Source organism: Diaporthe amygdali, assembly GCF_026229845.1.
Source record: "Diaporthe amygdali strain CAA958 chromosome Unknown NODE_51_length_283962_cov_64_506962, whole genome shotgun sequence".
Taxonomy (NCBI): Eukaryota; Fungi; Ascomycota; class Sordariomycetes; order Diaporthales; family Diaporthaceae; genus Diaporthe; species Diaporthe amygdali.
This window is the reverse complement of record NW_026517071.1, coordinates 188162-210103: the sequence shown is the minus strand read 5'-3', so window position 1 is coordinate 210103 and position 21942 is coordinate 188162. Positions and strand designations below refer to the sequence as shown.

General features: G+C 56.6%; 4 protein-coding genes across 4 annotated transcripts; 2 read left to right on the top strand and 2 right to left on the bottom strand.

The window, feature by feature from the left end:
- Positions 1 to 2970: 2970 nt before the first annotated feature.
- Positions 2971 to 10159, top strand: J7T55_006951 (uncharacterized protein; the record flags this gene model as incomplete). Its single annotated transcript, XM_053135095.1, has 4 exons — positions 2971 to 4374; positions 4447 to 7048; positions 7139 to 7306; positions 8037 to 10159. 4 exons carry the CDS (start codon positions 2971 to 2973, stop codon positions 10157 to 10159), a joined length of 6297 nt encoding a protein of 2098 aa, XP_052987235.1.
- Positions 10160 to 11950: 1791 nt separating this feature from the next.
- J7T55_006950 (uncharacterized protein) lies at positions 11951 to 12259 on the top strand (the record flags this gene model as incomplete). Its single annotated transcript, XM_053135092.1, has 2 exons — positions 11951 to 12144; positions 12217 to 12259. The coding sequence occupies 2 exons, from the start codon at positions 11951 to 11953 to the stop codon at positions 12257 to 12259; spliced, it is 237 nt and encodes a 78-aa protein (XP_052987234.1).
- A 474-nt stretch (positions 12260 to 12733) lies between these two features.
- J7T55_006949 (uncharacterized protein) lies at positions 12734 to 14689 on the bottom strand (the record flags this gene model as incomplete). Its single annotated transcript, XM_053135091.1, has 1 exon — positions 12734 to 14689. The coding sequence occupies one exon, from the start codon at positions 14687 to 14689 to the stop codon at positions 12734 to 12736; it is 1956 nt and encodes a 651-aa protein (XP_052987233.1).
- A 1702-nt stretch (positions 14690 to 16391) lies between these two features.
- Positions 16392 to 18117, bottom strand: J7T55_006948 (uncharacterized protein; the record flags this gene model as incomplete). The annotated part of the gene is made up of 2 exons (XM_053135090.1): positions 16392 to 17789; positions 17866 to 18117. The coding sequence occupies 2 exons, from the start codon at positions 18115 to 18117 to the stop codon at positions 16392 to 16394; spliced, it is 1650 nt and encodes a 549-aa protein (XP_052987232.1).
- Positions 18118 to 21942: the final 3825 nt, after the last annotated feature.

The window sequence follows — 21942 nt, the reverse complement described above, 5'->3', positions numbered from 1 at the left end:
AAAGCTGTTGGACCAGACAAGACCCATGTGTGTATGTACACACAAGCACAGTGGATGGCCGAAGACATTTGTGGACGACGCCGGGGAATATCGACGTATCTGGACTGTAGACGACCGTGTGCCTGTGTGCCTGCGTCATGTTCAGCCCTGCCGAGACCTGAGACCTGAGACCTGGTCCCGGGCGCTGGACCTTTAACCTGCATTGCCGACTTGCCAGAGCAGGCGGCAGTGGGGAAGATTTCAGCATCACCACCAGCACGTGGCCAGGTGGCAAAAGGGCACAGGCGAGAACAAGGATCATCATGGTGGGTATCATCTGTATACACAAGCATTCTACTGTACAGTACTGTGATTACAATAGACAGACTACTGTTGGGAAAGCAGGTGCGGTCTTTATTGTTTGCCAACAGTGTGCTTCACTTCCACCCATGTCATCAACGTCAATAGCCCAGGTGGTTCGTTATAGACCAAGTTGAAGTACCCTTGGTAGCGAACCTAAGTGGGTAGACACGTTGGTTTTCGAGCGCACCAGGGCACACCCAGGTATTACGTGTGATTTGTTTTCTGTGCCTTGTTGCCTGTTTATGGTTGTCTGGATGCTTCGCGATGTCGCAGTGGCAGGAGTAGTTCGTTTCCTCCATGTTGTATTCTGTCGGTAGTCTACTGTGGTATTCTGTCCATACTACTACACGCCAGGTATGTGCTGTGGCAGCTGGGGCGGCTGGGTAGGTTATCTTTTGAAGGGATCCAATTTAGGAAACAAACCCCTGAGCGGGGCCAGGGAACCCCACCTGCCCATCTGCCAGCCGCCCGTGGAAGAATGCTGTGTTGATTGGCTGGTTGGAGGTCGGAAGGTGAAAAGATGCTGTACTGTGCCTGGGCCTAGGTGGTAGTGGCCTTCCTTTTCCCCCCTTAGCCCCCCCAGCCCCTCGTCCCTTGCCCCTGCAGGTGCAGCACCACATCGCCCGCTGTCAGACCGTCAGACTGTCAGACTGTGCTCCCTGGCTCTTTAAACCCCCACTCTCTGTCCACTGAACGCTACAGTACAAAGAGGGAGTGGCACAATCTAGATTCAGTTGGATCTGTCCCATTAACACCGAGCAGGTGACTGGTCTTGTACTGCTGATCAGCAGCCAGCTGGGATGTTGTGCTGCAGATAGTCTAGGTACAGGCACACAGTAGACACGTGGTGGAGCATAGCACTCAAGAGAGCCCAGGTACGGTACAATGCACATAGTAGATGGACCCAGCAGATGGCAGACATACTGCTCATGCCCATGGGCAAATGTCGACCTTGGATCTGGTCCAGTGGCCTGGCCTATACTGCTTACATCTTGCCTGCTGGCTGTGATAGACTGGCAGAATGACCGGATGAATTATCAGAACGAGTGTATGGATGAGACCAAACACGGCTGGCCGTAGAAAGAGGGGTCAAATATAGTAAATATAGTAAGAAAATATCCCGTGTCGAGCGGTGATCCTTTGTCCCATCAGAGAAGTCTTGTCTGGCTGCAGTGTTGCCGTGTATCCACCTATCTGCCTGGCTGTCAGTCTGTGTCTAGGTGGACTCTATTCAGTCGGTGGCTTGATTCAGGTGACCCTATCCTCTTTGATGCTGTTTCTCTCCCAGAGAACCAGAAAGAGACTGGCAAACTGATCAGATGGGCGGTCCTCGGCCTTGTTCAGCTTAGCACCGACCCCAATTCAACCGATCCGGCAACTCGCCTGGCTCGCCTGTCCCTCCTCATACCGAGGCCCCAGCCCCCAAACCCCCCCAAGCTCCAGTTCCAGACCCAGACCCAGACCCAGCCCAGGGATCGACCAGAGTCTTATTCCGACCTCCAGGGCAGCCTGGCTGGGCATCCACTGCCACTGCTACTCTACAGTACTGCCCACTGCCCACTATCCTCTGGCTGGCTGGCTGCTGGCTGCGTGCGCGCTTGGGCGGGTGGGACTGGGCTGTCTGCCCTGCTCTCGACACTGCTCTGCGTTCTGCATTGACCGACAAAAGCTGGTTGGGGTAGGGGGGGTTTGGCAGCCGCCACACACACACACACACAGAGAGCAAGCATCTGCAGGTACACGACGCCCACCCACCCACACACCCACACACACGCTTCCTTCGATCGTCCTTCACCCCCTCGTCGCCTTCGCTCCCTTCCTAAGTGCAGTGCCGTACTGTGCAAGAGATTGGACCATAGTCAGTCTATAACGGCCTCCCGAGTCCCTTACTTGCTTACCTTAGCGAGCCCAGTCCTTGCGCCGCGTCGACTCCTGCGCCCCTTTTCCGCCACCCCCCTGGTCTCTTTTCCTTACCTTATCGGAGGGAGAGAGATCTGGCATTGACACCGATTCTTTTTCGACTCTTCGAGCCTCAAACCGGCGATTGCTTGCTTTTTGGTGTTCGCATTGGTTGTTTGCATGGGCATTGACACCGACACTGGCATTGGCGTCACACCAGATCAGAACAGCGCAGAGAGCAGGCCAGCCCACCCAGGCACAGGCACAGGCGCAGGCACAGGCTGCTCGCCCGCCCAGTTGGTTTGGTTGGTGCATGACGGCGACGAGGCACTGATGCGCTGAACCTTGGGCCCATCCGTCGCTCGGTCGCAAGTCAAACCACGCACACCCCCCTTCGATCCGCGCCCCAATCCCAGACCGGACGGTCCATCACGACAAGGGCCATCCCACGCAGGGCCAGTCTGACGCCCTCGCACACTCTCACACTCGCTCTCTCACACACGACACAGGCTAAGAGAGAGACGCAGGACAGAGCGACAGGGAAAGAGAGACAGAGGGACACCCAGAGCCAGAGGGAAAGATAGAGAGAGAGACACACACACAGAGTTCCGTCTGGCTGGGCCATACCCGCATCAATCCGCTGACGCGCTCTCTCCCTCCTTTTTTGGCTCGTCTCCCCTCCCCGCCTACTGCGTCGGGGGAAGGAGAACAGCCGCCAGCCGCACAGAGATGCCATCGCCTCACGCCAATGCTCATGCGCATCACACCGGCTCCGTCTCTGCTGCCTCAAACACCGCCCTTCCCCAATCCGCATTCAACTTCCATCTCAACTCGGCCTCGCAGTCCAATCTGTCCTCCGCCTCCTTCTCGAACTCGAACTCCAACTCCATCTCGAACCCCACCTCCCGTTCTACCACTCCCGCCTCCCAGATCACCATCGGCTCCAGGAAACCAACCCACCACTACTACCAGCAGCAGCAGCAGCAGCAGCAGCAACAACAGCAGCACCCACATCACTTTTACGACTCCTCGACCCATGTTTCGAGGCCCATCTACGGCTCGGTCCAGTACAATCCCACCAAGCCCTCCTCGCACATCTCCTCCGCCGTCAACCTAACCCCCTCCTTCTCCTCTGCCTCGCTGCCACGGACCTCGTCGCTGCTGCCGCCCCCGAGCATCACCGTCGACCAGGCCAGCTGGAAACAACCGACCCTCCACGACCCATTCTCAAATGCTCCGGCCGTCCCACCCGCCCCCATCGCCGACCCGGTGAACGAGCGCGAGTTCGACGATTCCGTCTCGCCAAAGAACACCCGCCGCCGCCACTCCAAGTCGCACTCGCGGTCCAGTAGCCTGGGCGGTCTGAGCGACGGCTTCCGGAACCTCAACAGATGGTCCATCTCCACCGCCTCAAGTCGTGCATCCAACTCCGCCTCCGCCAAGCGATTCTCCCGGCGCATGAGCATTGACTCTACCGCCCTCTTCTCGCAGTCCTCCTCCGCCTCGCCGAGACGACTGCACAAGAGCCGCCCCTCCACCTCCAGCGGGTCACCCGAAGAGCATCACCAGCCTGCGGTCCCCCCGCTGACTACCCTTCCTCCCATCGTACAACTGCCCTCCTTGTCACAGGACGACCTGGTCGGGGCCGCCTTGTCCGGGCAGGACCCAAGACCAGACCGCGCCACCTACTTTCCTGGGCCAGGTGCTGAGAACGAGTCCAGCCATTTCTGGGATGATTCTCCAGGACCGGGAGAAACTTCGTACCTGTCAACTTCTGCGCGTGCCACCCCTGAACACGCCCTGCCGACTTCTGCCTTCAGCCGGGACGCCACCATGCCACATACCGAAGATGGGGCTGGCCATCGTGAAAAGGGGCACTCGAGGAGCCGGTCTCAGGGTCTCAAGAGCAGCACGGATTCTACTTCGTCGCAGAGAAACCCAAGCCGTTCGAAGCAGCCTTCACAGAAGGCAATGCTTTCAAAGGCTTTGCAAAAGGCCAACACTGCCGTCCAACTTGACAATGCGCAAAATTTCCAAGGTGCGCGCTCGGCCTATCGAGAGGCATGCGAATTGCTACATCAAGTCTTGCTGCGCACGGCGGGGGACGAGGATAAGAAGAAGCTAGAGGCAATTGTGAGTCTGGGTCGAGGTTCACTGTCCGCTTTTTTATCTGCATTTTATTGACGCGATTTTCGCAATTCTTAGCGTAAAACTTATGCGAGCCGTATCGAAGAGCTGGACCAAATGCTCCCTGAGGACGAGGAAGACAGCAAGGCGCTCCCGCAGAGGCCGGCAAGCAACAGCACAAGCTCCACATCCCAGGCCACTGGGCGCACGAGGAACGGCTCCACGGCAGGAGAGGACCAGCCGTCGAGGCTGCGGTCCGACTCGGAGCGGAGCCAGCCCGGCCAGCGCCCGGTGCCCAACTACGCGAGACCGACATCAGCTGCATGGAGACCTCAACACAGTCCGAAACCATCGTTGGACGGCTCAAGATATGTGACGCCCACACCGACAAACTTCAGTGAACCCTACACTCGCTCCCAGTCCGCCTTCTCTCAGAGCTCCCCCCAGAGAGACCGTACAACGCATCCCGAGACCTTCCTGGCCCGGCCGATGGAAGATGAGTACAAGCCTCCTCCGCTCTCCCCACGGAGGCCCATATCCCCCTCGACAAAGCTGGGGCCAGACGTCTCCATCCGGTCCGACTTCTTAAGTGAAAAGAACCGTCTCGCCCCGGCCGCGTCTTCGCAAAGAGGCCACCAGCGGGGAAATAGTCACGAGTCAATATCTTGGCTTGACCCGATAGACGAGTCGGCAGGCTCGTCGGCATCGTCAGTGCATTCGAGGTCGTCCTCGATGGGGATAAGAAGGAAGCACATCCGGTCAGCCAGTGGCGACACAGAAGCAGAATTCGATGCCGCTCTGGACGATGCCATCGAAGCCGCCTATGATGACGGCTATGAGTCCACGGATGCCGCTAACCGCGCTCTGAACCTTGATCACGTCATAGACGAGGATGATGTTATCGCACAAGCTCTCAAGAAAGTCCAACTCGCCAAGGAACGCGTGCGGCAATCAGAACTCGAGATGCAGCGGCTTGCCAACGACAGGGACCGACGCATGAAGGCGCTGCAGGAGGAGGAGCAAACACTGCCGGGAGGCTTCTATGATGGAGACGACTCAGATGACGAGGAACGTATGCTTGAGGAGATGACCACAGGCTACGCTATCGAGAATTTCACGCTAGGAGACCAGGCGCGAAACAGACTGCCTCGTGAATCTGACTCCAGCGAGTTCACTTCGCGAACGTGGCACAGCTCTACCGTGTCGAACCCGCCCACTGCGAACACGGTTCTCTCGCCTGTCACGGAGAGCACATCCTTGCCTTCGTTGTCCAAGAGCCAAGGCCCCATTGCACCGCCACCGTCACAGTCCTTGCCCAAGCTGCCCCCTGGGCGACCGCCATCGTCGGCCGGCCGAGATAGTGTGCGCGACCGCCGACTGTCGGGGACCAATGCCAAGCAGTTGAAGATCGAGACGCAGAAGCTGGGGCCCAAGGTGCAGGAGCCAGCTACCGCGGGGCCGACGATGCAAAGCAAGGAGTTGCCCTTGGGCCAGCAGCCCAAGACCGCTGGTTTCATTGGTCAGCAGCAACGGCAGAATCTTGCTGCCGGTCCCGGCTCGGTACGATCCGCCTCGCAACTGCGCGGCCCGTCGCCGATTCCCCCGGGCCTCGCGGCCCAAGGGCCACCGCCGACCCCACCTGTGCCTGCTGGTTTCGACGGACCCCTGGATGGCCGATCCGAGTCTCCGGCTGTGTCTCGGCCGCCAGCCCTCCGCAAGAACTTCTCCTCAAACTCCTTGAAGAGCATGAAGACCCGCAACCTCTCAATTACCAATGTCGACGAGTACTCCGACGTGTCCCCCGGAACGCCACTGTCCAATCAATTTGGAAACGCACCGGCAGCGCGGCTACCCGCCTTGCCTTCGCTTCCCACGCCGGTAGCAGCTGCATTCAGGGATCGCGTAACCTCAGGGTCGGCAGCTGGTGGCTTCCATCTCTTCGATAATGACATCCATTCCCCCGCATCGCCAGGAGAGACAGATACTCCGTCTGAGGATGCGCCGCTGCCTCTTGAGCCCTGCCCGACCGATGTGATGCTACGGCCGTTTTGGCTGATGCGCGCCCTATATCAGACGCTCGCTCACCCCAAGGGCGGGTACATCAGCAACAAGCTGTTTGTGCCGAGGGATGCGTGGCGGGTCAAGGGGGTCAAGATCAAGGGTATGGAAGAGAAGACCAGCCAGTGCGATCTGCTCACAGCTGCGCTCCAGAAGCTTTCTCGGGTGGACTCGGAGGACGCCGACGCGCTGCTAGAAGAGATGCAGAGCTTCGAAAATGTCCTCGAGCAGGCTCAAATATTCTTGACTCGGCGGCTTGGCAATGAGGTCGGCGTCCAGGGCTCAGGCACGATGTTCAAGGACGCAGATGGGGTGATCGAGTCCGACGGCAAGCCAGTCCCCCGGAACAACTCCGTCAGCGCCAAGAACGCATTCAGCTGGCGGCGGCTGCGGAACAAGACGAGTTCGACCGGGCTGGGAAGCACGTACGAGCGCAGCGGGACCAAGAAAGAGCTTGGAAATGCGGTTGGAGCAGAGGCCATGTCACTGGCAACACTGCCCATGACAAACCATCCTACTTCTAAGCCGAGCAAGAGGGACGCCATGGGCGTGCAGTTTAGCGGGCCGAATGCTCATTACATGGCTGCGTTGGCGCGCTTGTTTGACGCCGCGCAGACCATTGGTACGTGCTGCCTTCACTGCCCCTCCCTAGCCTTGAATTGGCCATGTTAGCTTTGGTGGTTTTCCTGACTAACACATCGTAATGACTTAGACCTAATTGCCCGCCAAGTGGAAGACCCAGGTCTCCGACACGCGGACAAGACTCAAGTAGGGCTCGAGCTCTGCACTAGGCACGCTGCCGAGTTCTTCGCCTTCTACATCTGCCGATTCGTCTTGCAGGATCTGACCATGTTGTTGGACAAGTTCATCAAGAGGGGTAGTGAGTGGGTGCTTGTCTGAACCACGGTTGGCAAGCTGTCACGGTGACAACGAGGTTCCATGATTGGGGATGCGTAGGCATTGGAGTAGGAGAATCAGAAAGCGAGAGGCTCGCTGCTGATGATGAGCATGTGAAGGTACCTTGATTGGTAGAGGGAGTGGGACTGTTCTCTCTTTCCTTTTTATACCACGAAACGCTGAGCTTACCAAAGGCTCCCTCACCGGGCGCAGCCATCATGATTGCGACTGGCTATTCGATGTCTGGAGTTACAACGGAAGATACCTAGGAAGATATCCCGCATTGGGTTGAGATATCTCAATGACATTGCATTCATTCGCTTGATTATCCATTTTCATCCAGACTGACCGATCTCGTCAAGATTATTCCAATCACACAGAGAAAGTACATTGCTAGAGGAGCTCAACTCAACTTGCACCGTGATATGCTTGCCTGCCAGTCCCGCCCTCCCAGCATCCCCCCCCCCCACTCCCCCCGGTCCTGTAAATGCAGACCAGAAGTCCTAACCCTCGCACAGGGTACAGGGGAGTTAAGCATCTCAAATGCTACGATAAGATAAGAACTACGGCTCAATTTTGGGAGACCGGGTCGAAATTCGGGGTCGCAGCACGCAGCAGCATTGCTGCATTCGCTCACTGAACATCACTCTCCACGAGCTTCGTCTGAGCCGTTTGCATACACGGCTGTTCGGCGGATTCTTCGATGCGATCAGTATGCCTGCGGCCGCTTTGCCCGTCAAGCCGCCTGGTGCGCAGCATCGTGCGTCCTGACAAGTCCAGCAGCAGACGAACGCCCCCAGTCCTGCGCCGGTGCGCCTCGCTCACACCACATCATCATCAACACCACCAGAATGCCCTTCGGCTCGGCTCGCTGCCGCCCGTCGCTTTCTACGGCATACGTTCGCATCGAGGGCTAGGAGCGGCGCCGAGAACCTACGCCACTGCATCGTCCCCCGCCGCCTCGGTATCCCGGAAGGGGCCGACCGACCTCGAGAAGCGCATCGCCGCCATCCCCCTCGAGCGATTCCGCAACTTCTGCGTGATTGCACACATCGACCATGGAAAGTCCACCCTTAGTGATAGGCTCCTCGAGCTGACAGGCACCATCTCCAAGGACGACGAGAACAAGCAGATCCTCGACAAGCTGGACGTCGAGCGCGAGCGCGGCATCACGGTCAAGGCGCAGACGTGTACCATGATCTACAAGTATAGGGGGCAGGATTACCTGTTGCATCTCGTCGACACTCCAGGCCATGTTGACTTCCGGGCTGAGGTAACACGGTCTTATGCCTCTTGCGGTGGTGCGTTGCTGTTGGTGGACGCTTCTCAGGGCATTCAGGCCCAGACCGTCGCCAACTTCTACACGGCATTTGCGCAGGAGTTGACCATGGTTCCCGTGGTGAACAAGATCGACCTGCCAACTGCCGATGTCGAGAGGGCCGTGGCGCAGTTGAAGGACACCTTTGAGATCGGGACTGAGGACCATGAAGGTGGCGCCCCTGTCCTAGTGTCCGCCAAGAGCGGCAAGAACGTGGAGGCCATTTTACCGGCCGTCGTCGAGAGGATACCGCCTCCAAAGGGAGACAGTAGTCGCCCTCTGCGATTGCTGCTGGTCGATTCGTGGTACGACACGTTCAGGGGCGTCAACCTGCTGGTCAGGCTCTTCGATGGGACGATTAAAGCCGGTGATCAAGTCGTCTCCCTGGCGACTGGCAAGAAATACACCGTTGGCGAGGTTGGCATACATTATCCACACCAAGTCCCACAGACAGTTCTGCGAGCAGGCCAAGTCGGATACATCCTGTTCAATCCCGGCATGAAGCGCATACAGGATGCCAAAATCGGGGACACCTTTACGACGCTCGGTAACGAGGGCAAGGTGGAAATGTACCCGGGCTTCGAGGAGCCCAAGCCAATGGTGTTCGTCGGAGCATTCCCCACAGACCAGTCTGACTACACAAAAATGTCTGAGAGCATCAATCAGCTCGTCCTCAACGACAGGAGTATCACCCTGCAGAAGGACCATTCCGAAGCCCTGGGCGCAGGTTGGCGCCTGGGCTTTCTGGGCAGTCTACACTGCTCCGTCTTCCAGGATCGCCTGAGACAAGAGTATGGCGCCAGTGTTATCATCACCGAGCCTTCGGTGCCCAGCCGCATCGTCTACACAGACGGGAGGGAAGAAATAATCACCAATCCGGCCGAATTCCCATCAGACGACGACCACAAGGCGAGAGCGGCCACTTTTTACGAGCCGTTCGTCCACGCCATGGTCACACTGCCGGAAGAGTACCTGGGCCGTGTCATCGAGCTATGCGAGGGCAGCAGAGGCGAGCAAGTCAGTATTGAGTTCTTTCATGCCACTCAGGTCATTCTCAAATACGATCTTCCTGCGTCAGCCCTCGTCGACGATCTCTTTGGCAAGTTGAAGGGGGCCACAAAAGGATATGCTACGCTGGACTACGAAGACGCAGGCTGGCGAGAGTCGCGACTGCAGAAGCTACAACTGCTCGTCAACAAGAAGCCAGTCGACGCCATCTGCCGCGTCGTTCACGCATCCCAGGTCGACCGCTTGGGCAAGCATTGGACGGCCAAGTTCAAAGAGCACGTCGACAGGCAGATGTTTGAGGTGATCATCCAGGCCGCCGTGGGCAGGAGGATCATCGCGAGGGAGACGCTGAAGCCATTCCGGAAGGACGTGTTGGCGAAGCTGCACGCCAGTGACATTTCTCGGCGGAAGAAGCTGCTCGAGAAGCAAAAGGATGGCCGCAAAAAGCTGAATGCTATCGGGAACGTGACCATCGCGCAGGAGAGTTTCCAGAAATTCTTGACCAAGTAGAATTTTTGCGAGATCAGGCAACTGTATCCCACTGTATATTCCACTGTGTCTGTCTCTGACTCAGCACGGTATTGTTTCTTAGATTTATGGTACCTAGTATCAACACCCACGAGCATTGAGTGGGCAGAGCGGCGTCGGGAAGAACGATGTGGAGTATGCGAGCGAAGTTCAAATTTTGATGAGACTATCCTAGCATTTCTGACACTAATAGAGAAATCAATACTCGAATCCCGGTCGAGAAGACGACTGGATCATTGAGGGATCTTACCAATGCCTTCACGGAGATGTCATTCTCTTTCACTTCTGTTGTAATTACATCAGGCGGTATAGGTTGATCGTGCTTGCGCCCATCAGACGGGCTGCCGGCGAGAACGATCTGCCGAAAATCAAAACATTTACGCCTGTGCGCCAGGGTATGGACGAGCGTACGGGACTGTGAGCAGCTCAGCGTCAAGCGAATCGCGGTTCATCACGTTGCCTCCTCATCCAGCATCAGGAAAATCTCAGCCCATGTGGACGGGACGTCGCGTGTTCAATGCATCTGTATGCTGGTTGACTGTCATGCCTTTCAAGCGGCCTTGAAATGGATATGAATACCATATTGACTTTGAACCCTTCGAGGAAGTCTGTGCCAGTGACAATTAATCGACAGTCTGCGCCTTAGCCACATACGAAGTGCTCTGGACTTCCCTCTGACCACAAAATGCTACAGGCATATTTCACAAGAATCGACGAGATCTGGACCTTTGCGCGTTAGAGCTGCTCGGGACCATGGTACCTTTTCACGCCATCGCGCTACTCAGCCTCACCTTGCACGTTCAGAAGAGATTGAGGCGAGTATGTAGTGACACGGGATCTTATACCTCATGGTGAGGGATTGGGACACGACAACATCAAATTGATCAACTACGCCCGGTGAGAGCTCTGTTCGTTCTTATTGGCGATGCTCTCCAGGCGCCACGAATCGTATACCCGATTGAGCCATTGCACAAGATCGATATATCGAGATCATCATCTCCTGCCTCGTCCGGCCGTCGGGAACACTGTCGATGCTATTCCAAAGTACACCGCTCTAGGTCGGAATTATACTTAAGCGTAATGAAGCGATGGAAGTCGTGCATTTGCATGTGGACGGCGTCCTATGATAGAATCACAAGCCAAAATGAACCAGAGTTGTGTGTTGGCTGCAGTTTCTGCTGTGAGCGTTCACTTGGCCTTCACATGGCGGCTCTGTTCCGAGGTAAGTATATGGGAAACCCACTGCCGTCGGTAGGGTTGGGCGGCTCAACTCCATTCCACTGGCCCAAAGAGCATGAGTCTCATTCGCAGCATCGTCCCAAGTCATGATCCGAATACGTCACTGAATTCGCATTCGGACTTTGAATTTCGCCTCACACCATGAGAGCATACATAAGGTATGAGGCTATACCCATGCTTATCAGTTGAGGACGGAGATACCTCTTCGCGCCGGGAAAGTCGTTCCCAGTCATCGAACACATGAAGTCGACAACAACACAACCACCACGTAGGTGGGAGGTGGGAGGCCGAGGAATTAATCTATTTAACCTCATCAATGCTTGAATGATGATGCGCAAACATTGCTTTCGCATTGTTCATATAAGGCGCAGCGACGTCCTCTTGATGGTGTTAACCATGGCATCGAGCACTTCAAGTCAATACTAATCGAATCAATAGTCTCCACCACCTTCCAGCGCAGACTTTTGCTGTTCAAACTCATCGTGGTGACTACTCGCTAAATTACCTGCACAGCACTCGCGGCACGTAGGCAAGATGCAACTACAGCGCATCGCGATGTTTGTCACACTCGCCACCTTCACCTCAGCCGCGCCAGTCACCCAAGACATATCCCAAGAGGAGGCCCCGCTCACTGGAAGACAGATCGCATCATGCGAGACTCAAACCGCCGCCACCCAGGTCGCCTGTATCCAGGGCTGTGAAGGTGGCGCTGCTTGTATAGTCAGCTGGTGAGCATAACCACTCCAGTATTTATTCCTCCGACATGGAGAATGAAAGCTAACACGTCTGAATCTTCCAAGCACCGCGACTGCCGTTGAAGGGTATATCAGCTGTGCCGTATAGTGGATGTTTAGGTTGTGCATGGTGTGGCTACTTCCACTGGGCAATGAAGTTTGGCTACGCGGCCCATTTCGAAATCCGGATTTGCTGTTAGAAAAGACGGAATCGGGAATCGGGAAGTGGTATTTGAGTGGACCACACCCGATGTAACATATCACCTGATGACTTCGGTATATTCTTATGTCTTTGATGATTATCTGTTATTTGTACGAAATGTATAGAAGGCGACGGAAAGCACCTGGTAGAAGCGAGGAGACCCAAGGTTCCCGAGTCAACAGTGAGGCTACGATGTTGAGCCATACCAGACGAGCTTCCATTAAATATTCAAAGATAGACAGACTCCCCTCAGTCCTATACAAAGCTTAATGTTGCATCCCCGGAGACATTGCCCTGAGTTGCAGGAAACCGTAAATACTTCGTGAATCATACCAAAGTCAAACCCGCTCGCTTTTATGGCAAGTATAACCTCGGTGTGTATCAAGTTAATAAAACCTGCGTGCCGTAGACCCTCGAACACGCAGCAATGTCCCAATTCTCCAGGTCCAGCCCGCCCGAGTCGCGGAGCTCCCACACTCGCTTCATGATCCTCATGCTCTCTCCGACGGTCCCAAACTCGAGAAGCGGTCCCATCGATGATGCCATGTGCGTGAACAGCTGCTCCTGCTCCCTCGTAGCCAGGCACCCCAAGACGTAGAAAGGCCAGGTCAGGCTCTTGAGGACCGCCGGGCTCGATATTCCATAGAGTAGTTGCATCGCGACGGCGATACTGCTCGTGGCGGTGCGCATCGCGGCCGCCCATCCCGTCACGACCACCGACAAGTACGCCATGGAAGCAAGGGCCCAGATCCTCGTGGCGGCGACCTGCTCGTCGATGCGCATCTGGTGCGCCGCGTCCGGCCGATAATATGACCGCAGGACCGAGGTGATGTCGAAGGGCCTCTTTTTGAAGCTCTCCCTCTCGAGACGGGCAAGGCCGCTCTGCAGCCGCTGGTGCAGCCTGCTGCCGTGCTCGGTGAGCTCGTTCAGGCTGAACGTCCCCCGTGCCTTGTTCTCCTTCTTCCAGGCGTCCAGCACGGCAATGTCAGCCACTACGAGGAGGACCCAGCCCTGGCAGCCAAAGAAGCTCTCCATCCGGAGCATCTCGCAGGGCGGGTTGGGCGATTCGTCTTGTATGATGAGGTTGTGGTAGTTGCGGAGCCGGGGCGGGCTCTCTAGGGAGGTGGATGCTATAATATCAGTGTAGAGCAAGAAGGCGGAGAAGAAGCGGAAGGCGCCCTGGTCGCAGTGCCAGACGACCCGCTCCATCATGCCCTGGGTCCAGGACGGCCTGCTGAGGGCCTGGATGACTGCCGGGATATCGGGCTTGCCGTCGGGGCCCATGCCGTACTCCTCGAATATTTCCTGGAAGATGGCCATGGCTGCGGATAGGTGGACATTCCAGTCGGATGTCCTGGCCATTGAGTGCTCGAGTATGAGGAGTTGGATAATGCTCTCCATGGTCTTGCCTTTTTGGAAGATGGTTGTCTTGCCGTCCTGGCCCCGTTTCAGGTCCTCCATGTCTTGCTGCATGGCACGTACCGCCGTGTCGACGTGTGCGACAAGCTTGTTCCAGACCTGTTGCGAGCACACCTGATGTCGTTCGTTGCCCTTCAGTATGAGGGTGAAGAAGTAGGCGCTGAGGCTCATGGCCGAGTGGAAGAAGGCCGTGTTGCTCCGCAGCATGGCGAGGAGCCAGCTCCGGCCGCCCTCGAGGACGGACGGCTGGTAGAAGGGGAAGAGGAAGGGGAAGACGTAGTCCATGAAGGTGATGGTGAAGTCAGTCTCGACGTCGATGGCTATGGAGCGGTCCCGCTCGTTGTCGATGCCCAGCAGCTTCCAGACCGTATACTCGTGAGCCGGTGGGAGTGGAGGGGCCGTGAATCCATCAGTCACGCAATCGGGGCACACGGGCGGTGATCTCTCGCTCGAGCTGGGCGGGCTGGTGCCGGGCGTCATGCTCATGGCCTCCATGCCCGACCCGTCGCTACGGCTCTCGTCGCCGCTGGCGTTGTTGAGCGATGAGAAGCTCGGCCGCTGGTGCATGCTCTGCATCTGCGGCTTGTGCGGTGCCGGCCTCTCCTCTGACAGGTCGTCGGGCCTCCGCATGCGGTCCTCGTGCAATGTCAAGACCTGGACATACTGCCTCTCCCTCCTGGCCTCCGCGCCCTGCCGCACCTCTGCCTTGATGCGCTTGGCCATCTCATTCTGCAGGTTGCCGCCGTCCATCCATTCCGGGCGAGCCTCACTGTAGTGGCAGGTGATCTCGAGAGCAGTGCAGGCATGGCAGCGGGGCTTTGTGCGGTCGCACTTCTTGCGGCGGACGCGGCATGTCCAGCAAGAGGGGGGCTGGTGGAGCGGCGGAGCGTGTGGATGAGGATGAGTCGGGTGAGACATGATGTCCAGCCCGCGGCTGTGAAGCTTTCCGAGGTACGCCGCGCTAGGTGGGCGGGTGTCTGACTAGTAGGCGAAGCTCGCTCAGAGGATGAACTCTGCTGCTGCTCGCAGTGTGAAGCCGGAAGAATCCACTGGGTGGTCCGCGGGAAGGGAGAGGCGCGCGCTCTCTCTCGGCCTCTGCCTCTGATTGTGTGTCTGTGTCTTTGTCTCTCTCTGTCTTTCTGGCTCTATGTGGGCGTGTGTGCGTATGTGTCTCACGTGGGATGGATTTCAGGGAGCTTGTATGTAGGATGGGGACTCGTGAGATGAAGCTCCATGACCACATGTCGTTGTGCCATTGAGGTGTCGTCAAGTCACAGCCCTGTGGGCATAGCCGATCTGTGGGCCCGGAGCCCCAAGCTTGGCGTGCGCCTGGCGTTGATCAGGATAATTAAGGTTTTTCATGCCTTGGATTTTCGAAACGCATCTGTGTACCGCACATCAGGCCAGAGCAGTCGGGCAGAGGCAATAGCGTGCTCGCGTTTCAGGGGCTACCTGGGAAGGAATAGCCTGGATGGACGAGATGGGGGCTGGGCCTCTATTCTCCGTCGGCCGATAAACCCTTCTCTGGGTCGTCCGTCTGGTTGACTCTGCATAGTAGATGTCCTCTCCCCCAACTGCCACTGGTCTAGATCCAATCGATCCCATGGGTTCGTGGCTGGTGGGTGGGTGGAACACTGTCCCGTCGGAGATTGTCCACCGTGGTTGGGACGTCGGCTGCCCAACTGTGCAGTAGTCTATACCCTAAATATGCACCACACTACAATATACGCACAACACTGTACTATGTACATGTCTGCTGTATGCATGGCATGGCATGGATGCCTTCACGAAAGCATAAATAATGTTCTCACCCTCACATGGCCCTGCACGCCTCCAAGATGGCCTGATGAGTTGAACGTCTGCCAGGACCATCCGGGAGGTGGCCCCCACCAATCACTCTCCCCCTCGACTACTGTAAATAAGCCCTCTGGGACCACCCTAGCAGCGGCCGATGCAGCCGAGTTTGACAGAGAACCATGACAGGATCCATTCCCATCATGCCTTCGTGCCATGGGCGTTACAGTGTAGCAGTCAATCCAGAAGAGGGATGGCCCAGCGCGACGGGTCTCTAGGCTCTACAGCCCCCCCATGCGGAAATGACTCGAACCGTTTGAGTGGCAGTCGCCACGGGACCACCTTGTCCACCAGCCAGGCCTATGGGAGGGGCTTGGCACATTGCTCGTGGGGAAACACTTTCTCTGAATGCTGGGCTCTCTGCCCGGTCTTGGACGCCTTGGCTAGTGTGCCTGATCACTTCTATTTTCGGCGTGTCATTTACTATGGTTCACCGGATCTCAAAGTCTGTCCACAACCAGTATGGTCAAAGGGCTCATTTTCATGCCTCGGTAACATTGCACGCGTTGGGTTGACCTTGACGGAAACATTGTCGACAGCTAAGAAAAGATTCCAGCCCACGGACGAGTATGCTGTGTGCCAAGCACGAAAATGGGACCATGCCCAGGTGTGTCCACGGGCTTGACGAAGCCTTTGTGATCTTGTGAAGATTATTTATATAGGTATAATCTATGGGGCAATGAGCCACGCGAAGCGGCAAAGGCGCAAGATTTCTCGCATGGGTCTCACATGGGTATAGTAGACAACCTTCAGCACGAGGCTAGCACTATGTCGATCTCTTCTGACGAATGTCAACCCCAATGCCATACCAGTAATCACACCTCTCCATCAGGTCAGAGCCCGTCAGGCTTTCCATGCTTGTCAAGCCCCCCGTGTCAAACAGTATCCGCTGCTGTGAGCTGTCATCCCACGCGAGCCACTCTGCCGTCCCATTCAGTCGGTAGGTGTTCGGATCATACGACCTGATAAAACTGGTCCAATAACCCTGCACAACTGGCACCGCATTCGCATTCGTTCCGTTCGGATAGTAGCTGGCGGGCGAATTGCCGTTGGTATTATAAGGCCCAAAAATGGCATTCAATTCGACCGTATGCGGCACGCCCTGGCCCGCGGCAATTTGTGCTGGGTCCTCGACATTCCACCGATAATTCCAACTCTGCGCGATGCCAGACTTGACATAGGCGGAGCTGATATACAGCCCTGGACACATGTACCGCATCTCCCCGTACGTATCTGCTAACTGGCGCCAGTAGCAACCGACGTTGGGGCAGGTCTGGTTCTCATTGGGGTACAGCTCATTGATGGCCGCGAACTGCTCTAGAGTGATAAAGGGAAACTGGTTCCTGAGCCACATGTTGCTCTGTGCGAGTGTCGAGGTGTTCTCGGGCGCGAAGGAAGTGCCGCCGTTCGTGTCGTCGCCAAAAATGACGGGCACCTTGATGAAGTTGCCCTCCGCGAAAGCTGTGTAAGTCAACTCCCGGATGAAGTCCCCATCGATGACCGGGTTGTACATGTACCGTGGCCGGTCCGCTGCGCCGGGATACGGGATGTTGTAATTCAGGTCCTGGATCTCGACAGCCGTCTTGGAACGCAGACATGCCAGGGACTCGTTCGCGCTGCCGACACACCCAAGCCGAAGTGCGAGATTGTCGTACTGGTACTGGCTCTCCTCGACCGTGAGCACCGTGGCGAACGACACCGATTCGGCAGCGGCAGCGTGGAACAGCCCGTCGTCACGTCCGCCGAATGCGGCCAGGTGCAGGCTGACGCTCGCGGCGCCGGCCGAGTCCCCGCCCAGGACAACGTGGTCGGGGTCCCCCCCGAACTGCTCGACATAACTCTGTACCCATTCCAGAGCCTTGCGCTGGTCATACAACCCGTTGTTGAGCTGTAGCTCGTCTCCGTTGGTCAGAAACCCGTACGGGCCGACGCGGTAGTTGATCGTGACTACAAGGATGTTGTTTCCGGACGCGTTGACCAGACCTGTGCCATTGAGGTTTGCGTTGGAGTTCTCGTTGAAGCCACCCCCCTGGATGAAAAAGAAGACGGGCAGTTTGGACGTTGTGGTGGCGTTGCTGGGCGCATAGACATCGAGGAAAAGGCAGTCCTCTGATGTGTCGGTTGCGTTCGAGGGTTTGTCGGTGCCGAGACAGACTTTTCCATGCTAGACGCACGCACGACACATATCAGTCCCTATCTCTATGCGAAGAGGTGATAGTATTGCACATTCAGGGACATACTTGGTTAGCTGGTTGTGGAGTGCTGACCACCGGCGGGTCCTGGGGCCGCACGAAGCGAAGATCGCCGAGAGGCGGCGCTGCGTACCGGATACCCAGCCATTCGGTGACTCCGGTGCCCGATTGTGCCGTGCCGATATAAGTCGAATAGTTGAGACTGACAGTCACGTCGACTGCTTGTGCCGCTTGCGGTGCGCCCGCGAGGAGGGCAAGCAGCACCGCACAGGCTGACGAGGAACCAGGAAACCTGACCATATTGGCCCGAGAGGAGAGGGGGCTTGCAGCTCGGTGGGCAAGACCTTACGCAGGACTCGCAATCTCCGGCTGCAGCTGGCCAAGGAACCCAGTATATATACACGACGTGCACGAAGCCATGACGACGACAATGCCCCTCCCCATCTTGCGCGGTGAGAGCTGCACCGAGACATCGGGAGGACCGTCCGCGGCGAGGACGAAGCAACCGGGCCGATTTTAATTACTCCCAAGAGCTCGGCCCACTGGACCTGCTAACTTGCACCTTAGTCCTGCGAGTCAACCGTCTAGCATGCCGACATGAACTGGTGATTCCCTTGCAGCAGACACCCCGTGCAGGCTCAACGGGCGGGGCAATGCTGTGCATCGAGCTCCCGGTTGGGCTTTTTGGCTCAGGCCATGCATATCATGTGGCTAGATGTGGGGAGAAGTTCCCACCCTCCCATGGGGTCCCCAGATGTGTAGATACGACCTCGGCAGTCGTCCGTTGCACCTTGGGCCATGCACCTTGGGCCACATGGCGCGGACGAGGGCACGCGGCCGGCCAGCATGGTACATTGCTGCTCTGACCCCGTGCGACGTTTTGACGACGACTCCGGATGTCTGCTGCACGCACGCACGCAGTAGGTGCGGCTACATGTGCAGGATTTGTCCCTCGTAGGATGTACCTATTGTACCAGCATACATCCACCCGACCCGTGGGGAGCATCGCAGGTTTGTCTGATCGCCAAAGAATTAAAGATTGGAAAGTTGCCGTTCCGTGACGACATCTCTATCAACGAGTCAGGGCTATTTTTCGTGCTTCTTTGGCCCTGGCCGAGGCATGAACCAGTACCCATGGCCTGCTCGGCTATAGTTCACTGCTACTATGCACATGTCCACATCTGCTGGGACCAGTTCTTGGTGCGTCCGAACGGGTCCATTGGGCCACGTCCGGTTGGCTGCAGGTCTCACCGTTCCTGTTGATCACCACAAGCTTATTGCTTGTTCCTCAACTTGATGTGTCATCACGAATATCGTTTTCTAGACCACCGGTGGCCAAGATTCACCTGCGGCTTGGCTGCGCTAGAAGTAGTCATGTCTCTGCGAGAACCCCACCGTCGGGCTCACAGCGTTAGGGGCACCGGCGATCTCGGGGTTCATGTTCACAGAGTATCGTACAAAGGCGGCGTTCTATTAGTTGGGTCTCAGTTCGCGCCTGCAGAAGCTCAGCAATCGAATGAATAAACGACCCAGACTGTTGGGTGCGTTAGTGTTTCCGGACCCGCACCGTAGCGGGGCGATCTCTTTTGCACGCTTCTTTTTTTTTCACGCTCGACCGCTTCAGTGGTCCCTTGGCGGCGTGGCACGGTTAGTGGTCTGGTCCGGAGATGAGAATAGGCCATGACTGCGGCCGAAGCACCGTCCCACTGAAGATGGAGAGGAAGTGACCGCTGGATTTCAAACAGTTTCTCCGCGGCGGTAATACTTCCCTCCATTTCTCTTTCCATTTGCTCTGCAGGTGAGGGGTAAGCCAGCTCAAGATCATGTTGAAGATAATTGTCCACTGGATCAGAATGAATTGCCCCGCAGAGTCCAAAACAATGTGATTTGACCAACGACGGGGAAAGTGTTCGCGGCCCGGCTCTTCATCTCTGGCCTCATCAACACTTTCGTCGCTCGGCGACGCTAATGAGCTGTGCCATTGGGGTGTAGCAGTCTCAAACAGGTCTTGTGAGACATCGAACTCAGAGGCAGTGGTATGCGATTTCAACCGTGGGCGCGTAGCCTACTTGCTCGCCGAGGCCCAATCAGAATTTCTTCACATTAGATTGTGCAGCAATAGCATCCAGTCAGCCAGCCCTTCAAACTGAACCCTATTCAGAGCAGCATAGCACACAAAGCTGTTTAATCCAGTCCAGTGCGTCGAGAGCAGGGCGAAGCTCAGGGGGCACATTGATGGTTTGGCAGCCAGTGCGTGAGTAAGCGAGCGGCATAAATGCCAGTGTGAGCCTAGTCTGCGATCACTGGCAGTTATGGGCGTGACTGCCACGTTATAGCCAAGCTTGAAACCATGAACGCTGGCTGAGCCTCGCCAGATTGGCGATGCGAAACTTCAAACGGGTCGCAGAGTTGAGACGATTCCGTCCCAGTCTTGTCCAAAGTTGCTGTGTGTCTCGATCTGGATGCCCAGTGAAATGCCCTTGGCACATCTGGCTCGTCTGGAAAGCAAATGCTGGGGCGAGTTGGGCCAGAGCTCTCGGTTGATCTGTGAATGCCTCGATGAGACGAAGAAGGCAGACACAACAGACGGTACCGGCTGTCAGTCCATGACAACTAGTCGAAGTCCAAGTGTGCCATTGTGCAGACAGAGGCTTATTGCGTGCACAAGTGGCGCCTTAAAAGCATATTGTCTGTGAGTCTGTCAATCTGCATAGTCTCGATGTTTGTCGGCTAGGGGCAAGTTCCCTTCCCCATCATCGTCACTCGGCCGGAGACACTGACACACCCGCAGGAACGTCGAGTGCTTTGGCACAGGAGATGATTGGCCGGGACCTGGGAATTCTCCACACATCCAAGACGACACCAGTAACCAAGTCGATCGTAGCGTGCCGTGTCACACTGTCCAAGACCCTGGGATCGTCTTAGCGACATCTGTGCGTGCTGCAGTGTCTTCTCAACTGGCTCTGGCCGTAACCTTAGTGGCTACGATTCCGATTGCCTTGCATCGACACAGTATCGCTAGCTAGGCCTACTTGGGGATGCTCCACCCGGCAAACGAGGAGTTCCCAAGGATTACCGGGATCTCCGCCGGCCCCTTCTCCCGCTTGCTTGGCCTTACCCCGATCGTTTAACATCGACCCGGCGTCGCATGCGATTCTCTTTCTGTAGACGTGGTTATGAGGGAAAAGCCATACTCATACACCTACATACACCTCGACGCACCACCATACTACCTAGCCATTCCTATCTGTAATACTCTTATGCCGAGTCGATACGACGTAACTTACTCGTTGAGCTCCCTCTTCATCGATCCAATTCGAACAATTTGAACAGTCCGACCAACCGGCTCTGTCGAGCACGTACACCAAGAGAATTTGATCCCGGAGGAAGCCCAAGCGGCAGCAGCAATTCAAAATGGTGTACTGCGGGAAGCCCTCAATGGGCTGTAGGACATGCAGGGCCAGGCGAATAAAGGTACAGTAATACAGACTGCTAATGTCCCTCTCGACATGTCTTGCCCCGTGTCACACAACGTGTACTTCCATTTTTGGTCTGAGGCGCTCCCATTGACCATGGTATCTCTCTCCAGTGCGACGAGACACGGCCTGTTTGCAATCAATGCATCAAATCACGCCGGCACTGCTCAGGATACCGCTCCGACTTCGATATCCTCCACCGGGACGAGACCCAAGCAACAGCTGCGCGAGCAAAGAAAGCTGCGGCCAAGAAGGCCGCCAAGAGGGCGGCCGAGGATGGGGGCATGATTATCACATTCGACACCACAGTCCCGGAGTCAAGCAAGAACAACGACAATGGCGGCGGCGGCAACAATTCGACTTTTCTGCCTGTTTCCTCGTCACAGTCTTCCTCGCCCACGCCTTCGCCCACATCCTCGGCACCGGTGTCCTCAACAGCAGATACGTCGCCCCTCGAGCTGACGTTCCCAGCAGTCGCTCCCGCTGTGCCGCTTGACCAACGCGCCAGCCATTTCTTTGCATGGAACTTCATCATGGTGCCTGGTCAGCAGGGCAGGGGCAGGAATCCGGGGCATCTTGATTATCTCCTGCCATTGCTCAACTCCGAAACTCGACCCGATAGTCCCTTCCAGCTCGCCTACAGCGCCGT